We start from the raw sequence: 16113 nt of genomic DNA, 5'->3' as shown, positions 1-16113 counted from the left end.
CAAAATCAACAAGTAATCTCCTAGTTTCCCCAGTATGCGTAAAATTACTGTTGATGATGCTATATGAAGGTGCTTCTGGTGATACTAAGTTGGAAATTTTGAGACTACTCTCCCTTCCTGATAGTTACCCGAGCAACAAGAAACTTGCAGGAAAAATTATAGTTTCCCTTAAGGTACTTCAAGTACATTCAAATGCAATAAAACATTATGACTTATACCAATATTTCATCCTCCTCCAGGCCAAGAATCAAGCTTACCATTTGGATTTCGACACCAGGATTTACATTTTCCACATGATCCAGCCCAGGTAGCGATTCAACGAGATTGCCAAAATGTTTGACGGCTCGGATATCGTGTCTATAGATTTCACAAAAGGAATAAATAAAAATAACTCTGATGGTACTGTCACCAAATACGATAGTGCTGCTATTTTGAATCAGTGGTGATGAATTTTCAATAAAATTTATTTTTATTTGATCAATGTTATTGATAAATTTATTTTGCTCTAGCGAATGTTTATGGTGCTGAATGGAAAAAACAATTTCCTGAGGAGAGTACTACATAGGGAAAATTCTACCTGGATGTTAATAAGTAAATTATATAAAATTTTTAGTTTAATTTAAATAAATATAGATGACCCGACAGACGTTGTCCTGTACCCACTTCTACAATTTTTTAATATCCCATATTAATATTTTCCGTTTACCTAAAAATAATAATTATTGTTTTTTAAATTACTCTTCGCATCAAAATGCATATACAAGAATATGAGCGATGCTAAATGTAGAACTGCTTTAAATAAAATGATGAATCTCAATTCCCACATTATATTGGAAATTTAAGTCTCTTAAACGGTACAGCAAATTCAGAAAAAATTAATACGTAGCAGGTAATATCCGCAGTAAAAGTACAATACTACCTTGGAATTTTTCTAATTACTCCAATAATGTTGCCTACGTTTTTTATAATCTCGTATTATATTTTAATTGTTTTTTAGTAATTACAATATCTAAATTACATTTTTCTTAGTCATAATTTATTATACATTATTACCAGGATCGCTACTCGGGTTCTCAGCGCCCGCATGCTATTTTTCTTCAGCGCCCCCCGCCTTATTATTTTATTTGTTTTAACAGTTTATTATTAAAATTTTTATCCTTAATTAATATTTGTCTCTTGAAACATTTTACTTATTTATTTTGAGCTTTTTATGCGATTTATTCTATTGAGCAAATCATAGAGAGCAATTTGTTTTCAATGACATGTTGTTTTTTTGCATTTTTTTCGATTTATTTCTACAATATTGCTATATTTTTATAATTACATATTATAATCAAAAATTGTTATTAATAATATATCTGTATTTTGTTTTCATCTCATAGTCTTACAATAATATATAATAATTAATTATTATATAGATAATTATTTAAATAATGAAGATTTTTAAACACAGTCATTATGTGATGAAAACAATTGTGTAAAGATTTTATTTACTCAGGGAAATCGGCTTTTAATATATATAAACTTGCCTGTATATTTAAAAATGTACGTTAAAAATCACTTCAAAAGAAAAGCAAAAAAGTGGTCTGAAAAACGGAAGTTTGTGAAAGAAAATGTAATATATTTTACACCAAATATATTTATTTTAATAATCCAATTTTATTGGATTTATTCATCTTTTATTCGTTTTGTCGATTTCAAAACAGAAGAGGCGTTCGAGTTTCTGAAGCGCCATCTTCGACCCGTGCGCGCTCTGCAGTCGCACGTCTACAAGTCTTTTGCACATCTATGCTTTGCGACTATAGGAGTTCGGAGAGGGAGTTGTCATTGCGAGAGTTCATTTTCATCGTGGCGATCGCTGGAAGAAGACAACGAGACTTCGTCGAACACGGACGAGCGGGCCTGACCCTTCGCTGCCTGTGGAGTACATGCGACCTGCGAGCGTCACCTGGTACGTTGCACTTGTGCTAATTATATTTCTCTTTGCGGATTCACTCGGATTGCATTTCGTGTTTTAAGATGTTTTAGATTTAATTGAAACCGTTCATCATTTCTGTTTTTTTTTTTGGAAAACGTGTGCTCGATTTATGTAGTTTTTGCTCAAGTCGTACTACTGTCTAAGACGTACGCCAGATATATTTTATCTAATAATTTTATTTTGCATCATTTGGTGCCCACTTTTAAATAAAACTACATATTATTATTATGTTGACTGAGCAAGAGTTCACAATTGAATGGCTGGCGGTCATTGTGCAAAAGAAATAATCGAAAGTAATAGTAAAAAGTTGTGAAAGTAAAAAATAATGACTGTTAATTCATTTTGAGAATTATTGTGAGTACAATCATACGGGTAGTTTAATTTGAAGTTTATTTACGTCATTATGTGCGATCTCACTTCAATTTATAGATCAGAAGAATTGTGTATATTGGACCACAATCATCATGTCATTAAGAATTTTAAAGCAAAATTACTTTTTCATGAAAGCCATTTTTTGTTTTCAATGCATAATTTTATTTCTCTTACTTGAAAAAAAGTTTCAATTTGAACAACAAATTGACAAAGGATAGTTACAATTTGAATGAATATAAAGACTCTGTGCTTCGCTGGAGCGCTGCATTGCACACGAATACAGCTTTGGTGACGCATCAACAATGACATTTAATGATATATGTATAATCAACTAAGTTCAATAATAATTTGTGTATTTTGCAGGTGCAGGTAGGTTTGAGTTGGCTGCAACCAGAGTCCTTCAGTTTTTATACCAACATTGTTACTGTGACGCTCTGAATGTGGTATTTATTAGAATTGCATTTGGTACGAATAGATTTATTAAACAGTAATTTTACTCAAGATTCGAATGATCATTTGCACGATATGCCTTGCATGTGGGTTAATTTATTAGTTAGGTAGCATCAGTAGTTTTATTATTAATAATAACAAACACTAACACACTAATCTATTCAACTATTGAAAAATAATGTGGTCGTTTGAATCATTTGAGATTATGCAATGTGGATTTGACGTATCACATTACATTTTAATTTTCACTGTTTTCAATTCATGTTAATGCATTTTATATGAAACCAAATGCAATTCTTAAACTGCTAATAAATTGTGCTGCATTATATTTCTGGACATCAAGATGAAATCACACAGAGGCCACAACATATATCGAGCAAATTGAGTCGAATGGCCAAGCATCGAGCAAAAATTCAGTTTACATTTATTTTATTTTATCAATCATTGATTTATTTTGATGACTTAATTTATTCTTTACTAGATCTACTTTATTATTTTTTAGGCATATTTGATTTGTCACTGTGGTCAACTAGAATGATACAACTATGAACATATTTTGAAAGCATTTCGAGTATGAATCACTCAGATTTCGCAAACATTAATAGCTCCATTTTATCGTATAAACATTTTAAGACTTAAGAATAAATGCTCTTCAAAGAGGACTAATAAGTTTGATAAATTCGAATTTACTGCAATGATTGGATTGCAAATTGGTCAGCCTCGCATAATAGTTAATAGACTAGCCGAAGCAAACTTTCAAGTAAGTGTTCAGTAATCAATAATTAGCACACTATTATTTTCATATGGTGTTCGTTTTTTATTCTTTTATTTCTGCATATATATTTAATTCAACAATAAATTTTTTATCACTGTTTCTGCATTTCTTTGCATTAATAATAAAAAAAAATATTATAGCTTTTAGGTTGCTTAAGCATTTTAACTCCACACAGACTCCTTTACGAGGGATTTTTGGTAATTGTTTTATGAAATATCTATATATAACACCAATGTATTCATTAATGTTTTTGTTTATTCCAGATGCTGGTCCTTTAACATCCAATTCAGCAATTGAAAAATCTTTATACCGACTCCTTTACCAGACATTTCTCCATACTTTATAAAGTTTGTCTATGCATATAACAATTTAAATGTTAAGTGCGAGGCCTCTTTAGAACCTGTGACTTTTACACCACCAAGCCGTTCAAATTTTATGAAGTATATGTCAATCCATATGTTTAAAACATGTTTATTTCTTTCCAGATCCTTTCCACTGCTGCTGTTCTGCACACTGACTCCTTCACCAGAAATCGCTCTGAAATTATTTTATGAAATACGTTTTCATCCATAATCAGTATAAATGTGAACAATAAATAACATATTTATTTTTTTACAGGTCCTCTCAACAACTGTTGCTCTGCACTCACATTCCTTCACCAGGAATCTTTCCTGAATCATTTTACCAGGTACGTTTTTATCCATACCAGTATAAATGCAAACATTCCTAAAATGATTTTTTCAGGTTATTTCAACTACCACTGCTCTGCACACTGACTCCTTCACCAGGAATCTTTCCAGAAACATTTTACCAGGTACTGTGTTTATCCATACCAGTATAAATGCAAACATTCCTAGAATCAACAAAACATATTGCTTTTCTTTCTAGGTTATTTTGACTACTGCTGCTCTGCACACTGACTCCTTCACCAGGAATTTTTCCAAAAAGATTTTATCAGGTCTGTGTTTATCCATACCAGTATAAATGCAAACATTCCTAGAATGATTCTTTTTTTTCCAGGTCTTTTCGACTACTGCTGTTCTGCACACTGACTCCTTCACCAGGAATCCTTTCAGAACATTTTACCAGTTATGTGATAATCCATACCAGTGTAAATGCAAACATTCCTAAAATGATTCTTTTTTTTTTTCAGGTCCTTTCAACTACTGCTGCTCTGCAAACTGACTCCTTCACCAGGAATCCTTCCAGAAACATTTTACCAGGTATGTGTTAATCCATACCAGTGTAAATGCAAACATTCCTAAAATGATTCTTTTTTTTCAGGTACTTTCAACTACTGCTGCTCTGCAAACTGACTCCTTCACCAGGAATCCTTCCAGAAACATTTTACCAGGTATGTGTTAATCCATACCAGTGTAAATGCAAACATTCCTAAAATGATACTTTTTTTTTCAGGTCCTTTCAACTACTGCTGCTCTGCACACTGTCTCCTTCACCAGGAATCTTTCCAGAAACATTTTACCAGGTATGTGTTAATCCATACCAGTATAAATGCAAACATTCCTAAAATGATTCTTTTTTTTCCAGGTCCTTTCGACTATTGCTGCTCCGCACACTGACTCCTTCACCAGGAATCCTCTCAGAAACATTTTACCAGTTATGTGATAATCCATACCAGTGTAAATGCAAACATTCCTAAAATGATTCTTTTTTTTTCAGGTCCTTTCAACTACTGCTGCTCTGCAAACTGACTCCTTCACCAGGAATCCTTCCAGAAACATTTTACCAGGTATGTGTTAATCCATACCAGTGTAAATGCAAACATTCCTAAAATGATTCTTTTTTTTCAGGTACTTTCAACTACTGCTGCTCTGCAAACTGACTCCTTCACCAGGAATCCTTCCAGAAACATTTTACCAGGTATGTGTTAATCCATACCAGTGTAAATGCAAACATTCCTAAAATGATACTTTTTTTTTCAGGTCCTTTCAACTACTGCTGCTCTGCACACTGTCTCCTTCACCAGGAATCTTTCCAGAAACATTTTACCAGGTATGTGTTAATCCATACCAGTATAAATGCAAACATTCCTAAAATGATTCTTTTTTTTCCAGGTCCTTTCGACTACTGCTGCTCCGCACACTGACTCCTTCACCAGGAATCCTCTCAGAAACATTTTACCAGTTATGTGTTAATCCATACCAGTGTAAATGCAAACATTCCTAAAATGATACTTTTTTTTTCAGGTCCTTTCAACTACTGCTGCTCTGCACACTGACTCCTTAAACCAGGAATCCTTCCAGAAACATTTTACCAGGTATGTGTTAACCCCCATACCAGTATAAATAGAAACAATTTCCTAATTGTTTCTTTTTTTGCAGATCTTCTCAATCGAACTATTACTGCCCTGTAGCTCCTAACATCAAGAGCTTGGAATACTCATTCATGTGTATGACTCGCAAGTGTTTTTTTTTTTCATTAACTGCCTATAATTATGCATGATTAACTCAACTTAACTCTTACTAACTCAATAACATGACTAACCTCACTAACAATCAGTTACTATAAAAACCACTTGTTGAGTTTTACTATGAAGGTCGTACTGAGAGTGCTTGGAAGACACAGCCGAATGATTAATCAGGTAATTTATTATTATAGTATATTTTATGAGACTTGTTACTAATTCATTGCTTTTGTTTATAGGGTAAACGACTACTTAAGGCCAAGTAGTGTCTTCAACTCTCAAGTCACTCAAGGCTTGTTCTCTAGCGAAAATAGTTGCCCGATCTACTAATTATGCTGTCCCAAGTAACTATCTCCGTCTTGTCGTCAGAGAAGGTGTCTACTGTGATATATTGAATAGTTAAGTGTGTATATGTTAATGAAATAATGAATAAATATATTGCATTTAATTTAATTTGTTTTTTTAATTTAATTATGAGCCACTTTACGGTCAAATAATGCTCTAACGTAAATTACAAGAATATTTAAACATATCTAAATTTTAAAAATTTGTTGTTATTAATAAGGATACTTATTGAGTGCACTTCTTAGTGTAAACAATTGTGTAAAACAGTTCGTTTATTGTTTGGGTGTTCACAACCATCTTGCCGCATCTTAGTTAAGCTCCTTATAAATTTGCTTTGACTTGGTAGAACTCTGCATCGTTGCTTTGACTCGGTAGAAAAGCGTTGACAATACACCTTGCTTTTTTGCAAACCCTTATGCTAGTCGAGTGCCTTAAACATTTAATACGTTGAAGCGATGTTTTCTCTTGTTTAAATAGTTTACTTTCTATTATTTCTTTAAATGGAGCACTTTTCTTCTTAGCTATAAATGTCATGCTGTGTTTTATATATATATATATATATATATATATATATATATATATATTTCAGTTTTAGGCAAATGTTAATGTATTTTAATTATTCTTGTTATTGCAATTGTAAGAATAAATTAATATAATTGTATTATTAAATAGTGTGATACATTGACAGGAAGTTTTGAATAAAACGAACTAAACTTTATGTGGCGTGTTTCATTTCACACCATTTTCAGTGATATATATTAGAAACACAACATACAGGTACAGGTATTATAAACTGATAAGCTAATGTTATCATAAACATTAAAATACTCATTAATTCGTTCTTCGAAGAGGATTTAATACTTTAAATAAATTTCATATAATATAATTTTTGTAATTTAATTCTATCATGATTGAATATCTTTAATATTTATAAGTTTTGTGTTAATGATTTCTTCAATAGTAGTTAAATATTGGAATATATATATATAATAGAAGACTTTAATAAAAATCGATTTTTATTATTAGTATTAATATTTGTATTTTCTATAATAATATTAATTATTAGTCCAAATTTAATTAGAATTTTATTAGGTTGAGATGAATTAGGTTTAGTTTCTTATTGTTTAGTTATTTATTATCAAAATATTAAATAAAGTTAACGTAATTATAACTTTTACCATTTTAAATGGACTATTAAATTATAAAATTTAATATTTGACAAACATGTCAAAAATATTAATATTTTTCACTCACTTATATTATTGAAACTGTTAATTAGTTCATTTTAATTAATATACTACTTCAAATATTGGTCAGTTTTACTTAACTTTAACTTATAAAAAAAAATTAAAGTCCTCAACCTTCGTGTTACTTTTTTCTTTTGCACAATGACATCCTCATTAATACTAATATGTCTTTATTTTTATTAGCGTAATAATTACATTAATATTCCCCATATTTACGCTACCATCACCTACCTTACTTTACACTACCTTACCTTAACTCACACTACCTTAACCCATAACTTACCTACGTTAAGAACTAATATTCTTACCCTGCTTACCTCACCACGGCTCGAACCTGCTATCCCGCCATCTCCAGCGACTCCCACCTCCTAACGCACGACGCCACGACGATCACATTATAAAACCGTTACAAAGTAGGTGATATTGTATATTTTAAACGAAAAACAAACTAACAGGTCATATGGCCAAAAAAAGTTGAGTTGGTATGGCCTGTGTTGGCGTAATTGGTATAGCGATGGCTTCGTAACAAAAAGGTACCGAGTTCGAATCATACCTCGGGACAAAAAAGAGTAATGTTCACACGTTGTGGTATTTATTTATTGTTGAATAACACAAAGTTAATATTTAGATATAACAAACTAACAAGTCATGAGGCCGAAAGAAAGCAGAATCGACGTGGCCTGTGCTGGCGTAATTGGTAGAGTGGTGGATTCGTATCCAAAGAGTGCCGAGTTCGAATCATACCTCGGGACAAAAAATGGGAAGCGTGGAATTTATTTATTGTATGATAGCACAAAGATAAAATTTAGATTTAATAAACTAATAGGTCATGAGGCCGAAAAAAGCAGATTTGGTGTGGCCTGTGTTGGCGTATTGCTAGAGTGCTAGCTTCATGCTAACAGGGTACCGAGTTCGATTCATACCTCCGGACACAAAACGCGAAATAGCGGGTCTGTTGACGCTGTGGAACGAGGTATGCACGGAATCACATCCGTTCGAATTTGAGACCCCAGGTATGCTCCCCTCGATCTCGGTTGAGAGGAGAGATACGCGCGAGAATCCCGTATCATCCCCTAATGAACCCCGCAGCAGCCCCGAACAGGGGCGAGGGGGGATTATAGGGGGGTGTGGGGTTCACGAACCCGCGACCCTGTGGTCCCGCCCTCGAAAAAGGGGAGGGGGGACTATAGGGGGTGAGGGTTCCGCGCGACGACCACCACTGGGTCGCGCCGGTTGAAAAGCTGGGTGCGTCACAGGTTGGGTCGGTGTGCGAGTCCCCGGAGCAGCACCCTCGAGTGCGATGATGGGGATGTGGGGTGAGAAGAATGCAGTGACGAGAGAAAAAGGGGTGAAAAGATATGGGGAGGGAGAGATAGGGATGGTGGGAGTAGATAGGGGGATAGATAAGGTTTGAGTGAGAGAGGGGAGTGATAGGAGGGGAGGGTGAGAGATAGAGGGGAGGGATGAGAAAGGGGGGAGATAGAGGGGGGAAGAGAGGGCGAGAGAAAAGGATGGATGAGGGAAAGAAGCGATAAGGGAGGATACTTGTCCGCATTTTGCAATGATAACCTGCGCGGACACTGTGTTACCGCACTGCGCGGACACTGTGTCCGCGCACGTCGCTCCATCCCTCCCTCCGTCTCTCTCCCCTCTCTCATCCCTCCCCTCCTATCTCTCCCCGTTCTCATCCCTCCCCTCCCTAGTATCTCTCTCCCTCCCCTTATCTCTCCCCTATCTCTTTCCTCCCCTCATCTCACCCCCTATCTTTCTCCCACCATCCCTATCTTCCCTTCTCATATCTTTTCACCCCTTTCTCCCCTCGTCACTGCATTTTTCTCACCCCCACATCCCATCATCGCTCTCGAGGGTGCTCCGGGACTCGCACACCGACCCAACCTGTGACGCACCCAGCTTTTCAACCGGCGCGACCCAGTGGTGGTCGTCGCGCGGAACCCTCACCCCCCTATAGTCCCCCCTCTCCCTTTGTCGAGGGCGGGACCACAGGGTCGCGGGTTCGTGAACCCCACACCCCCCTATAATCCCCCCTCGCCCCTTTTCGGGGCTGCTGCGGGGTTCATTAGGGGATGATACGGGATTCTCGCGCGTATCTCTCCTCTCAATCGAGATCGAGGGGAGCATACCTGGGGTCTCAAATTCGAACGGATGTGATTCCGTGCATACCTCGTTCCACAGCGTCAACAGTCACGCTATTTTGCGTTTTGTGTCCGGAGGTATGAATCGAACTCGGTACCCTGTTGACATGAAGCTAGCACACTAGCAATACGCCAACACAGGCCATACCGAATGTGCTTTTTTTCGGCCTCATGACCTCTCAGTTTATTTAATCTAAATTTTATCTTTGTGCTATCTTACAATAAATAAATTCCTCAACGCGAACAGCACTACTTCTTCCCGTTTTTTGTCCTGATCTATGATTCGAACTCGGTACCTTTACGGTACGAAGCCATCACTCTACCAATTACGCCAACACAGGCCACGCCAACTCAAATTTTTTTTGGCCATATGACCTGTTAATTTTTTTTCGTTTAAAATATATAATATCACCTACTTTGTAACGGTTTATTAATGTGATCGTCGTGGCGTCGCGCGTTGGGAGGTGGGAGTCGCTGGAGAGGACAGGGTAGCAGGTTCGAGACGTGGTAAAGGTAAGTAAGTATAAGAGTATTAGTTCTTAACGTAGGTAAGTATTAGGTTAAGGTAGTGTAAGGTTATGGTAAGGTAGTGTAAAGTAAAATAGAGATGGTAGGGTAAATATGGTAAGAATATGAATGTAATTAATGTAATAATTAAGCGAATAAAAATTAAGATTTATTAATAATAATGAAGATATTCTTGTGCAAAAGAAGAAAATAACACAAGACTGAGGACTCGAATTTTTTTTTACAAGTTATAGTTAAGTAATTTTTTTTTATAAGTTATAGTTAAGTAAAACTGGCCAATATTCAAAGTATATTAACTAAAATGAACTAATTAAGACTTTAAATAATAATATAGATTAAAGTGATTGAAAAATGTTAATATTTTTGAAATGAGTGAAAAACCATAGATTAGTCTATTTAAAATGGCCAAAGTTATAACTACATTAACTTTATTGATTATGATAGAATTAGATTACAAAAATTATATTATATGAAATTTATTCAAAATAATAAATCCTCTTCGAAGAACGAATTAATGAGTATATTAATGTTTAAAACATTAGCTTATCAGTTTATAATACCTGTACCTGTATGTTGTGTTTCTAATATATATCACTGAAAATGGTGTGAAATGAAACACTCCAATGAAGTTCAGTTAGTTTTATTCAAATCTTCTAATCAATGTATCACACTATTTAATAATACAATTATATTAATTTATTCTTGCAATTGCATTAACAAAAATAATTAAAATACATTAACATATGTCTAATAGTAATATATATATATATATATATATATATTATATATTTATATATAAATTTTAATTTAAATATATATATATATATATATATATATATATAAATTAAAATTTTTGAAAAATTTTCCATGCTATTTCCATACAAAACTGAGTTGCGCTCTATCTAAACGTTAATATTAAGAACTAAAACTTTCAGAGAATTGTTTTTTATCTATTTGGAACCATTTGGGCCCCTGGGACCAAGGAAATTCGAAAGTGACCATTTTAAGGATCACCCTAATATATATATGTATATATAATAATAACACAGTGATATTTATATATCACTGAAAATGGTGTGAAATAAAACATGGCAAATAAAGTTTAGTTAGTTTTATTCAATACTTCCAATCAATGTATCACACTATTTAATAATACAATTATATTAATTTATTCTTGCAATTGCATTAACAAAAATAATTAAAATACATTAACATATGTCTAATAGTATATATATATATATATATATATATATATAAATTATATTTATAATTTATATATAAATTTCAATTTAAATATATAATATATATATATATATATATATATATATAAATTTAAATTTTTGAAAAAATTTTCATGCTATTTCCATACAAAACTTTGAATTGCGCTCTATCTAAACGTTAATATTAAGAACTAAAACTTTCAGAGAATTGTTTTTTATCTATTTGGAACCATTTGGGCCCCTGGGACCAAGGAAATTCAAAAGTGACCATTTTAAGGATCACCCTAATATATATGTATATATAATAATAACACAGTGATATTTATAGCTAAGAAGAAAAGTGCACAATTTAAAGAAATAATGGAAAGTAAAATATTTAAACAAGAGAAAACATCGGTCCGACGTATTAAATGTTTAAGGCACTCGCCTAACAGAAGGGTTTGCAAAAAAGTCAAAGCAACGACGCAGAGTTCTTCCGAGTCAAAGCAAATTTATAAGGAGCTTAACTAAGATGCGGCAAGATGGTTGTAAACACCCAAACAGTAAACAAACCGTTTTACACAATTGTCTACACTAAAAAGTGCATTCAATAAGTATCCCTATTAATAACGCAAGAAATGTTTAAATATTTTTGTAATTTACGTGATAGCATAATATAATTTGGCCGTAAAGTGGCTCATAATTAAATTAAAAAAACAAATTAAATTAAATACAATATATTTATTCATTATTTCATTAACATATACGCACTTAACTATTTAATATATCACAGTAGACACCTTCTCTGACGACAAGACGGAGATATTTACTTGGGACAGCATAATTAGTAGATCGGACGACTATTTTCGCTGAAGAACAAGCCTTGAGTGACTTGAGAGTTGAAGACTACTTGGCCTTAAGTCGTCGTTTACCCTATAAACAATAACAATGAATTAGTAACAAGTCTCAAAATATACTATGATAATATATTACCTGATTAATCACTCGGCTGTGTCCTCCAAGCACCCTCAGTACGACCTTCATAGTAAAACTCAACAAGTGATTTTTATAATAACTGATTAAGTTAGTGAGGTTAGTCATGTTATTGAGTTAATAAAAGTTGAGTTAATCATGCATAATTATAGGTAGTTATTAAAAAAAACACTTGCGAGTCACTCACATGAATGAGTATTCGAAGCTCTCGATGTTACAGCTTCAGGATAGTAATATTTGGATTGACAAGATCTGCAAAAAAAGAAAGAAGCATTTTAAGCATGTTTGCATTTATTCTGGTTATTGATAAACAAATACCTGAAATATACCCTAAAATGTTCCTGGAAAGATTCCTGGTGAAGGAGTCAGTGTGCAGAGCAGCAGTAGTTGAAAGGATCTGAAAAAAAAAAAGAATCATTTTAGGAATGTTTGCATTATACTGGTATGGATAAACACAGACCTCGTAAAATGTTTCTGGAAAGATTCCTGGTGAAGGAGTCAGTGTGCAGAGCAGTGGTAGTTCAAATAACCTGAAAAAAAATCATTTTAGGAATCTTTGCATTTATACTGGTATGGATAAAAACGTACCTGGTAAAATGATTCAGGAAAGATTCTTGGTGAAGGAATGTGAGTGCAGAGCAACAGTTGTTAAGAGGACCTGTAAAAAAATAAATATGTTATTTATTGTTCATATTTATACTGATTATGGATGAAAACGTACTTCATAAAATATTTTCAGAGCGATTCCTGGTGAAGGAGTCAGTAGTAGTTGAAAGGATCTGGAAAAAAAATAAACAAGTTTTTATTGTTCACATTTATATTGATTATGGATAAAACGTACTTCATGAAATATTTTCAGAGCGAATCCTGGTGAAGGAGTCAGTGTGCAGAGCAGCAGTAGTTGAAAGGACCTGAAAAAATCATTTTAAGAATGTTTGCATTTATACTGGTATGGCTAAAAACATACGTGGTTAAAATGATTCAGGAAAGATTGCTGGTGAAGGAGTCAGTGTGCAGAGCAGTGGTAGTTGAAATAACCTGAAAAAAATCATTTTAGGAATGTTTGCATTTATACTGGTATGGATTCCAGGTGAAAGAGTGTGAATGCAGAGCAACAGTTGTTGACAGGACCTGTAAAAAAAATGAACATGTTATGTATTGTTTACATTTATACGGATTATGGATAAAAACTTACTTCATGAAATATTTTTAAAGCAATTCCTGGTGAAGGAGTCAGTGTGCAGACAAACTTTATAAAATATGGAGAAATGTCTGGTAAAGGAATCGGCATAAAGATTTTTCAATTACTGAATTGGATGTTAAAGAACCAGCATCTGGAATAAACAAAAACATTAATGAATACATTGATGTTATATATAGATATTTCATAAAACAGTTGATGCATTACCAAAAGATCCCTCGTAAAGAAGTCTGTGTGGAGTTTAAATGCTTAAGCAACCTAAAAGCTATAATAATTTTTTTATTATTAATGCAAAGAAATGCAGAAAGAGTGATAAAAATTTATTGTTGAATTAAATATATATGCAGAAAAAAAAAGAATAAAAAACGAACACCATATGAAAATAATAGTGTGCTAATTATTGATTACTGGACACTTACTTGTTAGTTTGCTTCGGCTAGCTTATTAACTATTATGCGAGGCTGACCAATTTGCAATCCAATCATTGTAGTAAATTCGAATTTATCAAACTTATTAGTCCTCTTTGAAGAGCATTTATTCTTAAGTCTTAAAATGTTTATACGATAAAATGGAGCTATTAATGTTTGCGAAATCTGAGTGATTCATACTCGAAATGCTTTCAAAATATGTTCATAGTTGTATCATTCTAGTTGACCACAGTGACAAATCAAATATGCCTAAAAAATAATAAAGTAGATCTAGTAAAGAATAAATTAAGTCATCAAAATAAATCAATGATTGATAAAATAAAATAAATGTAAACTGAATTTTTGCTCGATGCTTGGCCATTCGACTCAATTTGCTCGATATATGTTGTGGCCTCTATGTGATTTCATCTTGATGTCCAGAAATATAATGCAGCACAATTTATTAGCAGTTTAAGAATTGCATTTGGTTTCATATAAAATGCATTAACATGAATTGAAAACAGTGAAAATTAAAATGTAATGTGATACGTCAAATCCACATTGCATCTCAAATGATTCAAACGACCACATTATTTTTTAATAGTTGAATAGATTAGTGTGTTAGTATTTGTTATTATTAATAATAAAACTACTGATGCTACCTAACTAATAAATTAACCCACATGCAAGGCATATCGTGCAAATGATCATTCGAATCATGAAATTCAATGCTTTAATGATTTTGTAAATTTAAGTTTTGTAAATGTAATTAAATTTTGTAAAGTTATAGTGAGAACTGAAGTATTGATCAATATCTTGAGTAAAATCACTGTTTAAAAAATCTACTCGTACCAAATGCAATTCCAATAAATACCACAATCAGTGCGTCACAGTAACAATGTTCGCATAAAAACTGAAAGACTCTGCATAAAATTACTGTAGTAACTGGTAGCAGCAAACCTACCTGTACCTGCAAAATACGCAATTGATTATTGAACAATGTTGCATATTATATATACATTATTAAATGTCATTGTTGATACCTCACCAAAGCTGTCCTCATGTGCTATGCAGTCGCTTCAGAGAAGCACACAATAATCTCAATCTGTATCTTTATATTCATTCGAATTGTAACAAATATTCTGTATCATTTAGTTCAAGAGAAAAATGACGCATTGAGAATAAAAAATAGCTTTCATGGAAAGTAAATTTAACTAGCTTTGTAACATTTATTTATGCCATATATTGTAGTTTTGAACCAATCAGTGGATTTAGGTGATATAATTTGTACAAAATTGAATCGTTTATATTATATAGAAACATAAATTCAACTTAATAGAAAAATAATCATGAAATAAAATAATGTAATTAAGGTAAATATACCATATTACGGGATATTAAGAAACGTTTGACTTTAAAAATGATTTGTAAAAAAAGTAGGAAAGTGAACGAGCTAAAACTGTTCTATTTAAAAATAAAATTTTGCGGCGTAAAATTTCATTTATAGAAATATTCGGCATTTTGATGAACCACTAGATTCACTATTCCGCGATAGCGCTCGAAGCATACATTGTATTGATCGTATTGCCTTGATTGATATAAGGGGTCCGTCAGATAACTTTTTTTTTTGAAAATGCTATATATAAACTACTGAATATTTTCTCAATTTAAATCTTTTCTATTTGAAAGTGCAATCCTTCTGGTTAATAATCGAAAATAATTTCATTGAAATGGCTCTCTAACTTTTTAATGGCTATCAAAAATTCTAAATTGCTACCAATAAAAAAAAGTTATAAGGCGAACCCTTTACTTGAATTGGTTATATGGTAAACATATGGTTAATTAAAAAATAATAATTTGATATAATTTTAAACATTTATTTAATTTAGTTTTGAAAAACTTCCAAAACAAAAATAAAAGATGGTAACAGTGTAATAATTATTATCAATGCTGAAAGTTTCGGCAAATAAATCAAATAAAAAATATGAAACAGAAAAAGAATAATTTTAACGGCGATTGAACAAAAATATAAACTTTAAA

General features: G+C 32.7%; 2 protein-coding genes and 1 long non-coding RNA gene across 7 annotated transcripts; 1 reads left to right on the top strand and 2 right to left on the bottom strand.

Moving 5' to 3' along the window:
- The first annotated feature begins 1835 nt into the window (after window positions 1-1835).
- LOC113374036 lies at window positions 1836-6375 on the top strand. 5 transcript variants are annotated; one of them, XM_026614291.1, is made up of 14 exons: window positions 1836-1951; window positions 2714-2719; window positions 3303-3560; window positions 4061-4130; window positions 4194-4263; window positions 4320-4389; window positions 4992-5061; window positions 5256-5325; window positions 5387-5456; window positions 5519-5588; window positions 5651-5719; window positions 5783-5853; window positions 5918-6177; window positions 6240-6375. In XM_026614291.1, the coding sequence occupies exons 4-12, from the start codon at window positions 4126-4128 to the stop codon at window positions 5820-5822; spliced, it is 534 nt and encodes a 177-aa protein (XP_026470076.1). In that variant the 5' UTR covers window positions 1836-1951; window positions 2714-2719; window positions 3303-3560; window positions 4061-4125; the 3' UTR covers window positions 5823-5853; window positions 5918-6177; window positions 6240-6375. The 5 variants fall into 5 exon arrangements, with proteins under 5 accessions (XP_026470076.1, XP_026470077.1, XP_026470072.1 ...); XM_026614292.1 differs by lacking the exon at window positions 5651-5719; XM_026614287.1 differs by lacking the exons at window positions 5519-5588; window positions 5651-5719 and having other exon boundaries at window positions 5784-5853.
- A 5869-nt stretch (window positions 6376-12244) lies between these two features.
- On the bottom strand, window positions 12245-13430 carry LOC113373664. The gene is made up of 8 exons (XM_026613947.1): window positions 13413-13430; window positions 13208-13244; window positions 13054-13123; window positions 12926-12995; window positions 12795-12862; window positions 12653-12717; window positions 12466-12510; window positions 12245-12405 (listed from the first exon to the last, which is right to left on the bottom strand). The coding sequence occupies exons 1-7, from the start codon at window positions 13428-13430 to the stop codon at window positions 12470-12472; spliced, it is 369 nt and encodes a 122-aa protein (XP_026469732.1). The 3' UTR covers window positions 12245-12405; window positions 12466-12469.
- A 15-nt stretch (window positions 13431-13445) lies between these two features.
- Window positions 13446-14329, bottom strand: LOC113373204. Its single transcript, XR_003366889.1, has 4 exons — window positions 14086-14329; window positions 13874-13931; window positions 13661-13799; window positions 13446-13596 (listed from the first exon to the last, which is right to left on the bottom strand). It is a non-coding gene; the product is annotated as an uncharacterized LOC113373204 (long non-coding RNA).
- Window positions 14330-16113: the final 1784 nt, after the last annotated feature.

This window comes from Ctenocephalides felis, unplaced genomic scaffold (genome assembly GCF_003426905.1).
Source record: "Ctenocephalides felis isolate EL2017-DRISC unplaced genomic scaffold, ASM342690v1 CF-g0.4_SCAFFOLD_01604, whole genome shotgun sequence".
In the NCBI taxonomy this organism is placed as follows: domain Eukaryota; kingdom Metazoa; phylum Arthropoda; class Insecta; order Siphonaptera; family Pulicidae; genus Ctenocephalides; species Ctenocephalides felis.
The sequence above is the reverse complement of the archived record's forward strand: the minus strand, read 5'-3'. Positions and strand labels throughout refer to the sequence as shown.